Raw genomic sequence first — 15035 nt, forward strand, 5'->3', positions numbered from 1 at the left:
TTTGGTTGTAACCTAGGAAATTGAATGGGCTGTCAAGGCAGAGCTACTTCTTTATCCTAGTGATAGCTTTGTTAGCTGTAGATTTTTTTGCTGCTCAAGTTCTAAATATGTATTCTTTTAAATAAAGGCCCTCGGATTTCACTTAAGTAAAATATAAAGTAAAAAATTACTTTCACTGATATGGACTGCTCTCTTATATCATGTTGATTCTTCTTTTAACTGTGGGTGTTTTTTCCTCCCCAGTTTATTCCAATGCCAGTTTTGTATGGTGTCTTTCTTTACATGGGAGTATCTTCATTAAAAGGCATTCAGGTAAAGTCTGATTTTAGTGAGCAGTTTGCTTTTGTTTAACCCTGAATGAAAAGGAGACTGTAACGCCCCACATTATGTGAGCCACAATAAAGTTGTTCCATATTATCTCAATAGCATGTGGGATAATTTCTTGAGTGTGATGTTCAGGTATTTGTTCTTACAATGTTGTGTCTTCACTTGTCAGTTTTTTTGGTTTTTTTTTTTTTTTTTAATTTATTCTTTCAGTAGTGTAGCTAAGAAACAAATTTTCTGAAATATTCAGTAAGTTTTTACTATTGGTGAGAGGTGGGGGATGACAACCCCCACAAAACAGACCCCAGTTCCACCCCCTTGAATGTTCACTGTTTTTCATTAGTATTTTATTTGGGATTATCTTACATTCCTATAGTTGCCTAAAAATGTTTATTTTCTTCTGGAGAGGCAAAAAATAATGCACTGAAGTACGATTTTTATTTTCCATGCAGTTTTTTGACCGTATAAAGCTGTTTGGAATGCCTGCCAAGCATCAACCTGACCTGATATATCTACGTTACGTGCCACTCTGGAAGGTCCATATCTTTACAGTTGTTCAACTCACTTGTCTAGTTCTGTTGTGGGTGATTAAAGCCTCTGCAGCTGCTGTTGTTTTCCCTATGATGGTAAGTTTTCTGTTTAGCCAGAACAGTATTTTTTGTACAAGACTACGCATATTATTCAGGGTACCTTCAGAAGATGTTTGCTGCCTTTAAGAAAAAAGGGAGTGGGAGAGAAACAAAAATCCCCTGTAGAACATGCTGTTCACTTTTGAAACACAAAGATTCCTCATTTCCTGAAAACAAGCAATTCAGTTGTGAATAGCTATTGAAAGTGGAAATTAATTACCTTTGGAGTAAGATAAAATCTAGTACTAGTAAAAAGGGCTTCAATTCCAGATTCTGAGTGTACTGAAAGTGTGTGTGCATTTTTGTTCATTTGAATAGTTTAATATTAAGTATTTTGTCTCTGGTTCCCTTTAGGTTCTAGCATTAGTGTTCATTCGCAAGCTCATGGATTTATGTTTCACCAAAAAAGAGCTTAGCTGGCTTGATGATCTTATGCCAGAAAGTAAAAAGAAGACAGAAGATGATAAAAAGATAAAAGAGAAAGAAGTAAGTGTGAAAACAGTCAAACGGAGCATGTTGTACATTTCTAGGAAACCCTTAATGCAATTTAAAAGAGTTTTATGTGACCTGAGCATATGACCTTACGGACCAGATACATAATTTGAAATTCTTCCCTAATGAGATGAAGTTCTTTCTACTAGAGGAACTGTTGCTGGTGGTTAAGGAATTAAACGACTGTTTCAATTATGCCATTACAAACTATGGTTCTTATCTGTGATCAACATTTTCAAGCAAAGTGGAAAGAAGCAGTTGTTAGCACAAAAATGTTGGGTTGTCTTTCATCAGATTAGAAGGAAAGAAAATGGAGAACAAGAGAGAAAGAAGAGGGGGAGGGAAGTGATGGAGTAGAATTTCTTGATTCTGCTTAAATTAGTCACAAAAGTGTTCATAATATCAGGGACATTTTGCTCGTGTGTTTGTGGAGCTGTCATTAAGTGCAAATACTAGTTACCGATAATACAGTAAGATAGCTTCTGTAACTTCTCCATGGAAGTTCTGCCTTGCTGTACACCGCCAAGATAAATTCCTTGCCAAGCTTGTAACACCCTCCTTCCCCAGTCTCTCATGTCCCTTGCCTTAATAAAACACTTCCAAGAGGAAAGTTCAGAAGCTCTGTCTCCTGCATTCGACTGCGGTACCTATGCAGAAGTGCCTCTTACCCCTATGGAATACCTATCATATAACTTGAATAACTTCAGATAGTAACTGAATTACGTGAGATACTACTGTGGTTTCTGCTATGTGAGCAATTTTACAAACTTCTTACTTGGAATTTACAGGAAGCAGAGAGAATGTATTCAGACAATGACAGTGTACACCTTGCATATGGAGAAGCAAATCTGGATTTTCCTGTAAAATCCCTGAAATACAGGTATAAAACAATGTGTCTGTTTAAAAGTTCTTTTATCAGAGGCTGTAATTTGCTTTATATTAAGTTGGTTGTGTATGAGTTGAAATAATTTTTTCCCCCAAGCTGGTAACTTAGCCATGATTAGGAAATATGAAGATATATCTCATGGTGCTATGTTAGTATTTTTATATTGCATTGCTCTTTAAAACTGCATCTTAATTATAAATTTACATGACCATCTTGTACAGATCAGATGACTCAATTTCGACCACCTGTACTAAAGGTGAAGAAGCATCCTTGGTCAGTTTCTACAGAATATTTGTGTGCTACTGTGCATGAAATACTGAGCATTAAGCAACTAATAGCATCAGTTGAGCCATGTGTTTGCCAGCCACTTGGGTTTTTCAGCAGAAATCTAAGTGTGCAATTATTTGGTTTACCTAAGCGAGGGCTAAAGTCATCATTTTTGTCGTACAAAACACTCCATTTTACGGGAGACCATTTTTACATTTTTACTCTAAAAGATTATTCTCTGATCATAAATGTAAGAATAGGTTATTTTCCAGAAAAGGAAGTACTGGAATTTCAGTCATGGAAATTCTTTCAGCTTTAGTAGGCATTTTGTCTGAGTTGGTGTCTGCCTTACTGGAGTTAGTTGTCAGGTATTCTCAAGTGTTCCAGCACAACCTGAAGATGTGACAGATAAATAGCTTACAGGTTTTCTTTTCTTCTCTAATACTAAGGGCTCCTAGGTTAAAAATTGGCCCTCCTGTGGATCTAGAGTAGTACCAGGTATGTCCTGACGAGAGATGGGAACAGACAGGAATTTGGATTAGACAGATATTTGTGTGGTGTGCTGTTGTTTATTCTGAGAGCAGGGTTAATCAGACTTAAGCAACTCAAATGAAAATGCTAAAGCTTTAAAAGAAAAACATTTGAGTTGCTAATTGCTCTCACAGCAGAGACATATTTCATGTGTGTGTATGTGTTTTGTATGTATTCTGCTGCCTTGTATGTCTTGTGGGGGATCCCTGAGGAAAAATTACTTTGAAAGTTTTTTCTGCCATTAAAAAAAACAAAACAAAAAACAAAAACAACTTAGAGATGACCTGGGGTAGATTCTGAAGCTTAAATATGGAACAGAACAAAAAACAGACCTACAGGTAACACCTAAGTCTGCTGTGACTATAACATGTAACTGTGTGGAGGACAAAAGTGGAAATAGGCTTTACAAACTTAACATTTGTGAGGGTAAACTTACCCTCTGCAGCACTTGGGAGGGGGGTGTCTGGCAGAAGAACCTTGCAAAATATCTGATAAGGCTTTTGAGGAGAAAAAACTTATCTGTCAAGATAATTGGGATTTCTAGATTTTTAATAGTTTCAAATCTCACCTGAATATTTGAAATTTTATTAACCTTTGCTAAATTTTTGTCCTTGATTATTTCCTAGAAGCTACTTAAAGTAACTGATTCATGAAAGCCTTAGCACAACAGTGTGATTCAATTCATCATTTCTGGGCATGCAAAATAATTTTCTGAAGTTAGGCATGGATTACCTCTCAAGTATTCGCAATATCTTACTGTTACCTATGTGAAGAATTGTTTTGAGATGCTATGTAATTATGGTAGTGCTAGTGAGTTAAATTTTCAGGGTTTTTTTGAAATATACTTTTACGAGACGAACTGAACTTGTGGCTGTGTAAATATTGAAAGAAGGCACAACTGATGTAAATGATGAGTGACAGTAAGTATAATAGTATTGCAAGGAATTGAATACTAACCAGAAAGTATGTTTGTTCTTTAGCATTGATCCCTCAGTTGTAAACATATCAGATGAAATGGCCAAAACTGCACAGTGGAAGGCTCTTTCCATGAGTACTGAGAATGCCAAAGTAACCAGAGCTAACCTGAGGTAGCTATAATTAATCACGCCTTTTCTAACTATCATCTTGTGTTTAGCAGCTGTACTTGTATTTATTGAAATACCTCTTAAAAAAGAGTAAATGTGGTTTATGAATCTGAGTTACTGACTTCTTACTTAAGACAAACTTGAATTTGAGCTTAATTTTTCCTCTTTGCTCTGAATTTTGTCAGTTTCTATAAGGAATTATTTTATTACTCTTTTATTAAATGTATTATTTTAAATAGTAACTTTTAAATGACTATTTATTTGCTTAATGCAAGTGTTTACTATTCTGATGAGCTTGGGGTGTCTAAATACCAGAGTGTACATGAGCATGGGAGTGGTTTGATCCTCAATAATACAAATTCCACTGGGAATAATAGGTAAGTCCAGCATTTTCATTGTTGCTTTGTACTGCCCTAGGATCTGCCCTGTTTTTGTGGGTGAGTATGTTGCTTGGATTGCTTTTCCTCAACTCATTTTTAATATCTAAAAATTAAATGTGTCTCAAATCCTATCTTCACTGAAATACACTCGAATGAAGTATGTGAGTCCTCAGTGCTGTGAACATTCCCCATAAGCTGACACGCATCTTCATTGCTGGCCAGTAGCCTTTCTTCTCTTTGAACTCCCCATCAAAGTCTGAGTGTGATGAATCATTTTGCTATTTATCCTAATTTCTTCCCAGTCTGGCTGCATCTATCTAGGGAAACAAGCCAAAACATGAATATTTAAGCAGAATATCCCCAACTTCCTGAAACGCTTCTAATTTATAGGGACTGGTATCTGTGGACTGCTCCACATCCATGCAGCTATTGCTTAGTAGTTTTTATGTAGGAAAGGGGAGAATGGGCATGTTTGCCTCAGAAAGCTAAACCTAAGCAACCCTGGTGTCTATTGTATGCATCTTCTATTGATTGATCCCTTTCAGCCAGTTCAGTCAGAGGAGGGCATATTTCAGAGATACAAAATTGTCAGGTTTTGTATAAAATTACATCTTAGTGAAAGTGTTTGTGGTGAGGAGGGAATGTGCATACTCTGTCCAAGGCTGAAGTGTTTCTACTCTGTGCATAGCTCTGTCCAAGCCATCTCAGGTTCTATTGGAAACACTAGCAGTGACTTAGCACTATACCATCTGTCAACTTACCATATGCATTGCTCCAAAGTAGGCATGGAAATATGTTTTGTTTTGGCCAGACAGCAGGTCAACCAAGGGTAAAGGAGACAGAGAAAGGGCTTTGAGGTGTATTGCATGAGGAAAACCTTAACAGACTCATCAATGCAGGCACCATTTCCACTGAATGTCTAGGCTGTATTGTTTAAACTTTTTTAAAATGTTAAACACATTTAATTAAAACATTTCAAAAACTTGAGTACCTCAAGAGTGAGACCATCAAGAAGACAAATAATAGAGGTATTAAAGAGATAAGAGAGTATGTGTATCAGTATACCCTCCTTATTTAATAGGTTTTTCCCTTTCTTGTTAAATTCTCAGAAGCCCATTACAGAATTTATGAATTATCTGATAGCCATCGGGTGTAAAAGGCTTGAAGAGATACAGGCCTTTCTTTATCCAGAAGAATTCAGATGTTTAGATTTGGTTTTCAGGCAGTTATAAGTTAGTACAACTTCATCTCTCACGTTCCTGAGTAGGATAGGATAGTATGGAGATATATCCAATACTAGCAAATCAGGCTTCTGACCAGTTTGCAGTGGTTTTTGTTGTGCTTAGCCTTGTATTCATTATTCCATCTATTTGTTGTTTTGCTATAAGACATTTCCCTTTGATTCCATAAGATACCCTGCTTGAGCTTAGTACAGTAAAAAAATCCATGTTGGTAGGACACTTGCTAAAACTACAAATTGAAAATAAAAACCACTGGTGCCAGAAACCAGCTTTTTAACAGGCAATCTGATAATGCATTAATCTGGAAAATGGTCAAAGGCAGACTTCTTGAGCCTTAACTTAATTGGTTGCTGTTTTGAGGTATTTGCTACAGTTTCTTTGCATCCTGTTGACATTCAGAGGTGTCAATACTGGTCATTCAAAAGTAATTTCCAATTAATTACTCATTTCAGTTCTAAGTTTTTTCTGTCTTTTTTAACTGTCTTCATCTAGTGGTACAGACAAACATTTAGTGCTGTGGTAAAAATGGTTCTGTAGGCAGTGCTATTTTCAGATGTATATTCAAATACTAATGCAGTTCGAAGGAGGCATGTCTTTTATAGTTCCAGATGACATGTTTTGTGGCTTGGCATGATTTATTGAAAATCATATATTTTTAAAAGATAAATTTCTAAATTTTTTTTGCCTTTTCTGAATTGATCAGATTGCCTTTTCTTTCTACCTCAACCATCTATCGTAGTTTACAGTCTTTGTGGAATCTCAGCACACTTGTATTTTCTAAGGAGACAGAATTTTTCTCTTTGCATGAATTTCTAATACATTTTTTTTCTTTAAAGAGCAACTCTACGGATGTGTCATCTCTTCTGAAGCTCATCCTTTGTCTTATGCTCTTCCATTTCATCTTCTAGTGACTTTGAACTACCTTGGGACATTCCTTATTGTCCTTCAGTTTGGCACTGTTCAGTGTCTGTGTTCCTAACAGTGTCGCTTGTTCCAGTGCCACTTATGTTTAGGGTCTTCTGCTTCACTTGAATGGACTCTTACACAGGTTTCTTACTGTCCTCTGCTGTTGTTGGAAGTGTGGTTTCCCCTTTTGAAAAGACTGAAATGTCCTCCCATTCTTGTGAACAGATGTTTTCCCTGCCCAAGAAAAAAGAAGTACTAGTAATATTGCTTGTTATGTATTTTTGGGTATTTTTACCTAGACAGTTTGGCAGGCTGTGTTGGGGGTTGGTTTGTTTTTAAAGACGTTTTGCATGAACAGTTTCATATCCGTAAAAGCAGTGGAATTGGATATGATATTTATGAATGAGATACTGGTGTTTTCTCTCTTTCAAGGTTGTACTGTTCCGGTGAATAGTGTTTAACAATTACTAAAACGTAATAGAAATGCCTCATCATAAAAGCATCCTTATGTAAATACTTTGTGTTCATTGTGGAGTATAAAACGTTTGAAATTTAACCTTTGCCTAAAGTGAGCCACACCTTACATTTTCTTCTTTGTTTTCAAACAGCTCTGAAAAACCAGAAAGTGTGAAAATAGAAGTGGAAAATTCGCATGTTGTGAGATATGTGGATGCTGAAACATCTTTATAGAATGGAACCAACGGGAATTGCGTGCATTAGTGTGTGTATATATATCACTGTAGGATATTATACCATGGAAGTGTGATTTCCAGTTTAAGGAGCAACATATATTTAATTTCTGCCATTGTTTAGGACACTGTAGATATGCTTGCATAATGCGAAGATTTCCCCAGCAAAAAAGATGAGTGGTAATCACACTTCAGCTATTTATTTTATTGAAAATTTTATTTTCATTTTTAAATAGGAAGACTGTAATGAATGCTTATTGTTTTCAATAATCATATATGCATAAAAGTTACGTCAGCTTTTGCTGATGATTACTGGTCCACATTGCTTAAAGTTTTGCAATACCTCTGTTTATAATGTGCGCTACAAAAATTTTGTTTTCTATGCAGGCGATTAGTGCTTGTTTTTGCAGGGTATACTTTTTTAGTGGTTTCATAGAACAAATGTAAATGTGCTGTTGACATGAACTACTGTGTTTTTTGTCTCCACTACACACTAGTGTTTTCTGGATTCTGTCTCTCCTACTCTACAGAAGTGGCCTAGAGCCCTAAGTCAGGTGGTTAGTTAAGCCTTAAAATGTATCTAAATATCCTGGTGTGCTGCTTTCTTTGGCTTTTTAAAATTTCTCTTAAGTTTTCATTATTGTCCAGTAGCAGTATGAGTGCAGTAATGGTAATTACAGTCCCAAGTCAGTATTTGCCATTCTGGACACTCCATGTTTACACAATATAAATTGGATTTACAGGCAGCAATTGGTCTATAGGAAATTACAAGTCCTTACCACATCAGTACTCTTGAATTCTTTCCTTCTTGTTCTTGCTTACATTTTTTCCCATAGATTTTCAGCATCTGATTTACTCAGCTCTGAGATTTTAGTGTGTTTCATATCTTCATCAAATATATTTCTTGGTTAATAAATTGTTAAATTTACTGTGTATTTGATTAAATTAGTTGTAGTTCGGTTCTGGAATAGGTTTGTGATCAGTATTGTTTTATGGATTACTAATTGGTTGCGGTATTTGTATGTACAGTTCTGATCCTCTCCGTTGTAAAGGGCATATATGATAGCACACCAACTTATTTTTAAACACTTTATTTATTTAATTAGTATAAATTTCTATCATGTAAGATGAATTGAGAAAATAAATATTCATTTATTAAAGTAAATGGGATTTTTTGGGGACTCCTGATAAAGATGCAGTCAGTGCATCTGACTTTCTAATTCTTTATTGTACTTGCATTTTCAGGTTCTAGTGTTTAGCATTATAATATTTGAAATAATGAGAATTTTATATATAAATGAAAATCTTGATCACTTACCTGCACAGTTTCCATTCTTAATATTTTTTTGCCTTATGTCTTAGTTTTTTTGGCTTTAATTTCCAACATTCTCTCTTTACATTCTGAATTGCCTCTAGCCCTTTCTGGATGCATTACGATGGCTTTTATTAGAATCGGTGCTCATTTAATACTAGAAGATGCTGTTTGCTTAATTCTGCTTTGGCAGTTGGGAGTTTTACCATGGACCAAGTGATAAAATTCTCAATAATTGCAAAAGGAGCTGATTCTGGAGGAGGGCAGGCTTTATCTGAAAACACCACCTGAGGTGGAATTTTGCTCTTCAGCCAAGTGTCATCTGTAGAGAGGGTAATTGTATATTACAAAAGTAAAGCAATCAGTGGGAATAAATAGAAACATTTAAAAATAGTATTTATGTTACATGGACTGTTACTGTTCCCTTTAAATGTAATGCAATTATTTAACTTTTTTTTTCCTTTTTTCATTTAACTGAATTCCGAGAAGACATTTTAAAGCAAGGAAATCGTAGTGTACAGCTATGTGAATAATGGTATCCAAACTGTCATAACAGGCTCAGGTCAGTGGCGAAGCAAGAGAGGGATCTATCTGCATTACCAGTTTGACCAATTCTTAAATAATAGTGTAGCTTGTGCCTTAGTTTGACTTAGTGCTCTTTCAGAAAATGATCCCTCTGATCAAACTGAGATAACAATGAAACTACAGCAGATGGTTTATCAAAACTTCCTACATTATTTAAAAAAATCCTAAAAAACACCATCTGCATGTAAGTTAGTTGACTACTCAGTACCTCTTGCTCTGAATCAAGGAAGGAAGAGATATTCTGAGCATTTTATGTAGCATCATTCACAATACAGGACTTCAGTCCTCTCAGGAGTGTTTTACGCTTTGTGTTCACAGTCCTGCAACAGTTTCCAAAGACCCAAAAAAATTACTAGAAGCCTCTTGGATTTCTAACTCTTTAATGCTGGAAATCAGACTTCCATGGTGCTGCACACCTTGTATTTGGCTTCTACTTCAGAAGAGTTAAGTTTTGGTCAATATTACAGGAAGTTAGGTATATTTTGAGTAAAGTTGAAAGGAAACAAAACCAAAGCCCCACAAATCTGATCACAGTATTTATTTAATTGTGTAGATATTTTAATCAGTGCCAGAAATACCATGACTTGGCAAACCAGTTTACAGTGACCTTTAGTTCCAGTGTTCTTGGGCAGTAGTTAAACTTGCACTTTCTTGCCATATGAACAGGAGAAGATCTGGTATTAAGTGCATAAATCCCTGTTGCTAGTGTATGGTTAAGTGATTCACTGCTCATTTTACACCTTCTCTGCTTTAAAATCACACATAGTAAGAAAATAAGACAGTTAAGGATGTAGTTTATTGTATCTAGATATATGTTTTGCCTTAATGGATGCAAAAGAGCAGTGATAATTGCTGTGCACTGATTTATTTTTTTTTTTCATAGGGCTTAAGCCCTGTAAAAACTACGCCAATGGATTTCCATTCCAACAGTTCGAGGAAAATAAACAACCCTGCACTTTTTATAGATGCCTTTCTTTCCTGGAATGGAGCATAATGCTACTGTGTACCTGGCTGCAGAGCCACCTCAGGAAGTCCCTTTTTTTTTTTTTTTTTCCTTTCTCCTTCTTTTTTTTTCCTAATTTATTTATAAATATTAATGTTTACATGAAATGTAGGTCTTAATTTTGACCACTCCATTTAAATTATCATCTAAAATGTATCACTTAAAATGCAGTTTTGTGTTTAAATTATATTCTAGAAAACTCATTCTTGCTATTCTCATATATGTATTACAGTGACACGTTTTTCATTCTGTTTACAAATGCCCAAGTTAACAACAATTTCCTCCTAGGTTAATTTTGCAGCTATAACATAATATTTTCTACAATTGTTCCGTGAAATGTTCCAAATTGCCAAGTTTGTCATCATAAAACCTGTCAGGGTAGAACGTGGTGCCCTGAAGGTTTTGGGATCGTTTTCAACCAAGTATCTTGGCCATTTTTTTCTTCGTTTAATGAAAGTTCTCCCGTAAGTTATCATTTGCTTCACCTGCATCTCTGTCTTTATACGGTCACTTCCCAATTTGTGCCCTTTGCAAAGGCAGGTTCGACAGGCTGTAAAATATTTCTGTAACAAGTGGATGTCACGTCGCAGAGCCTGCACCGCTCTAAAGGGTTTGTCTTGTACATAGGTTCTGTAAATCATAAAGTAAATAGTTCGTGACTCTCAGTTCACAATTGTAATCTGTCAGGCGAGCACCACAGCAAGCTTAGTTTTCTTTTTGCTTTCTTATGATTAGTAATGTTTTAATTACTCATCTAGGACAAAATTATCAAGTACAGCAAAACGTGGGAAATACTTTGTTTATACCAACAATAATTTATTTTATAGCAAATTTTAGGTCTGTAGATGCACACAGCTTTGAGTCAGCATAAGTGTAGTGCTATAAATAAAGCAAATTCCTCAGTAAGTTGGTCGATTTTATTTTATAATGTTTTTAGTGAAAACTTGTAGGACTTTGTAGTTGGTGTTGAACTTTACCTAAAGACACTTTCATATTGAATTTAGTATCTGTTGACATTTATTTGGAATAATGAATGAGTTTGAAAATTGATACTTTTCTAAATGATTTTATTGGAAAGACACATCATTTCTAGTATTTTCCTTTCTATTCTTGCTGATGCTCCTGTGCAAAGGTGTCTTCCAGGTTCAGCTTTTGCAGCTGAACTGCAGTTTTGATTTTAATATTCTTTATTTGAAATGTGATTATATACTGTACGGTTCGAATTTTTTATGACTGCTTTTCTAATTACAGTGACGTTTTCTTACTTGATAAACAAATCCAAAGCAAATGAAAACATTATTCCAACTGTAGAATCAGTATTCAGTTTATACAGAAAACACAACTCTCAGACTTGTCTTTAATGTGAAAGATTCAGCCTTTGTGTTGTTTTAATTACTGCTAGAATAAAATTATCTTTTGTAACGTTTCAGAAAGTTGGTAAAAGCAATAAACAATCTCCTGGACTCCATTAAGGCCACTTCTGTTTTCATTGCCCCGGGCCGGGGCCCGGGGGGTGCTGGGGTCGGACCCTGCGGGGCGGGCCCGGCCGGGGCGTCCCGGTGCCCATGGCGACGGCGGTCCCCGGCACTGCGCAGCACGGCGGCTCGCGATTGGCCGGCGGGCCAAGAAGAGGGGAGGCGATTGGCCCAGGGGTCCCGTCTGGGCCGAGCGAGCGTTGGCGTAGCCGGGCCGCGGCGCGGAGTGAGCGGGGATGGGGAGGGGGCGGAGCATGGCGGGCGCGGGAGGGGAGAGATGGGAACACAGGGAAACGCAAGGCAGGGGATGGGCCGGGCCACTCCGGGGCAGGGAAGGATGGGGAAGGCGATGCAAGGTCCCCATCCTCCTCCCGTTCATGACGTGCTCCACAGCCCTGCGTCTACACCAGCTCTGGGCATTCAGTAGGCATTGAACGACCTCGTAATTCCCAGAGGCTCTGAGTAATAGCGATATAATTCCCTATAAAGGTCTGCTTGGTAATGAGAGCAGAGAGGGTGGACTTCAAAGAGAGCTACGTGCTATTCTTGAGTTGATACTGAACTGAACTGCTCACTAGACCTCAGAAATGTCCTTTTTTTTTTTTTTTTTTTGTGAGTGTTTTGTTGTGGTGGTGGTGGGGTTGTTTTTTTGTGGGGTGGTTGTTTTTGGTTTTAGGTTTTTTTCGTTACATATGTGAAGTGCTGTTTAACAGGGTGTATTTAGGCAAACTCTGCAGAGGAGAGTTATGATCTGAAAATTAACCAAGAGATTGACATTTGGTGGACCCAGCAATATGAAAACAGACCTGGCCATTTTCAGAACGAGGTGGTACAGAGGGAAAACAAACAACTCCAAAATAGCAGTAGCTTGAATGTTTTCATTTGTCAGGAAAACAGGGAGAATTTTACCCTTGATAACCTTTCGACAATCTCCAAAGAAGTTACTAAAGAAAGGTTGAGACACATACGTGTGTGTGGAAGTTTTTGTGTATAGCACACACGTGCATTTCCATACTGATTCAGTTAGAAAAGTGAAAGAAATATTCTTCAAGCACTGTCTGTGTGGGTTCTTCAATACCGTTTCCTACACACACGCTGTCATGGGTGGGGATCCATTATGGCTGCCATGCTCCTTGAGAACAAGAGGGAAGAGCCAGCCAGAATTCTCTTTTTTTCCATCAGACTGGATAAGGAAAGTAACCTTTTGGGAATTTTTTTATCACCTTTTATGCTTCCAATGCCATCATTTTGACCATGTTTGAAACCCATTTCTGTTTTGACAATAATATATTTCTAATTGCTCTTTTAAGGAGTGAATTTTCACCTGAACTTCATCTGACCCAGCTTATGGTATTACATAGGGTGTTAGATACGTTCTTATCTAGCAACAGCATCAAAATTTGTATTAAAGCCAACGTATCTACTGCTTCTTTATCCACCTTAAGCCTGTTATCCTGTGTATGATTAGACAGTGGAATTTGGCCACTGGAGTGATTAAGAAAGGAGTTTAAGGGAAAATCAAGCAACTAGTTGGCTTAAAAACTATCCATATCCAGTAGTTATTGCTACTAAAGATTATATGGAATCTCTTTGTTGAAGAGACCATTACACTGTAGTTAGTGGGAGTAGATTTATCCTTCAGCACTTTGTGGTTTTCTTTGTTTTGGGGCTTGTTTTTACCTTCTGAAGCTTATGTGCTTATGTCATCTGTGACAGATACTAGGCTGGGCCACAGATGTAGTATGGGGTAATTTCTTTGTCTCCTGTTTCTCATCATGTGGATTCGTTCATTTCTGACAGGGTTCTTGGAGCATTTCTTGTCCTATCCTGCACTCCAGTGCTGTCAGAATGTATCTCTCTTTCTATGTAATTGAATCAACATGACTAATTAAATGCGATTATCCCCAATTAAAATGAATGCATTTTACTTATTTTATGCTATTGCTCTAATTTCATTGTCTTAAATGGAATTAAACGAGACTGTGCTGTAAAAATATTTTTCTTTTAATGTGTCTCTGTTCTTAAAAAGAGTTGTCTGATTCCAGTTTTTATCTGGCACAACTGAGAGTAGTTTGGTGTGTTTCTTATGCATTCCTCATGGCTGGTGTCATAGCAGGGGGATATGTACGAGGACAGTGAATAGCCTGGCTCCGTGGAAATTTCTGCTGGCACGAGTAAAGAAGAAACACAGGTGGGAACTTACTTGGTGACTTCAAGAAAGTCAAATAACTGTGAGAATAGGTAAGGGAATATTAATGTCTGCTCTCAGGTTTCTGGCTGATGGAAGGAAAATGGAGTTCTTTCTGTTTGTCAACTCCTCACTCAGGACGTGGCACTAATATACCAACCTGATTTAATGACTGGCTACTGATGGAAGGGGCTTTCTGCTCTTCTCCCTCGATTTACACCTGTGCATTCATGCCCTGTCAGCAGAGACACTCATCAGGCAACTGTAACTCTCAGCTAAATTAATAGGAAATTAACAATATAAACCGAAGTGTATTGGTTTTTGTGTGTTTAGCTCTCCAAACTGGGTCAGATCAGCTGAAGAAGTGGAGAATTGCTGGTCAAAGGGGAAGGGAAGGAATGGGGAAAGCCATTTTAACTGGCAGCTGGCTGTTAATTAGTGTAATCTCTGTAGTAAAGTGAAGGGCATAACACTCTAAGCTGCATGGATAGATCCTCCTTTCTGCATGTTGTCTCTGCCCTTGTACAGTAGAAGTACTTTAGAGACAAGGTAATCAGGGCTAAAGTAGGAGAGATTATTTGTAACCTGGATCTGGTTTCCCAATCCAGTAAGCTGTGCATCTGAGATAATGCTGGGCTGACGGAGTAAAGGGGTCAGTGCAGGGTCAATTTGTGGCCAGAGCTGGCCTCTTTCTTGAAGGTCTTACTGACCTGTGCTGACTTTTTGGCCTCTAGGAAACAGAGAGGTTACCTCAGGGTGAGTCATCAGAGCTGGGTGAGGGCTGTATCCTTGAGTGACCAGTGTCCCTTCGTTCTCAGCAGCAGTGAAGGGAATTTGGCTTTATGTTTATCAGGTTCAGTTTTGCACAGGGACCTCTGTAACAGCCACAAACCTTTAAAATATTAGTCATCTGTTACTCTAGTTCATCTTTACCAAGGTGGAGTGTTGTGTTTCTTTAAGAGACCGCCAAGGAAACAGCAAAAGAATTGGAATGGGAGCCCTAAAGCAAGGTTGGTAGACAGTTGTAAAATGTTCTAAATAA

General features: G+C 37.3%; 1 protein-coding gene across 19 annotated transcripts in view; it reads left to right on the forward strand.

Moving 5' to 3' along the window:
* The window catches only part of SLC4A7 (solute carrier family 4 member 7), a 93042-nt gene extending 81246 nt beyond the window's left edge, over nt 1-11796 (forward strand). For 13 of the 19 annotated variants that reach the window (XM_040061071.2, XM_040060946.1, XM_040060978.1 and 10 more), the window contains 6 exons: nt 244-312; nt 777-950; nt 1308-1439; nt 2234-2325; nt 4110-4217; nt 7350-11796. In XM_040061071.2, coding sequence (XP_039917005.1) covers nt 244-312; nt 777-950; nt 1308-1439; nt 2234-2325; nt 4110-4217; nt 7350-7431 — 657 coding nt within the window. In that variant the 3' untranslated portion in view covers nt 7432-11796. Of the gene's footprint in view, nt 1-243; nt 313-776; nt 951-1307; nt 1440-2233; nt 2326-2552; nt 2605-4109; nt 4218-4631; nt 4652-7349 lie in introns of all 19 variants that reach the window. The other 6 variants (XM_040061006.1, XM_040061033.1, XM_040061111.1 and 3 more) reach the window with 3 other exon arrangements.
* Nucleotides 11797-15035: the final 3239 nt, after the last annotated feature.

The sequence above is a fragment of the Hirundo rustica genome, chromosome 1 (genome assembly GCF_015227805.2).
Source record: "Hirundo rustica isolate bHirRus1 chromosome 1, bHirRus1.pri.v3, whole genome shotgun sequence".
NCBI classification, from domain to species: Eukaryota; Metazoa; Chordata; class Aves; order Passeriformes; family Hirundinidae; genus Hirundo; species Hirundo rustica.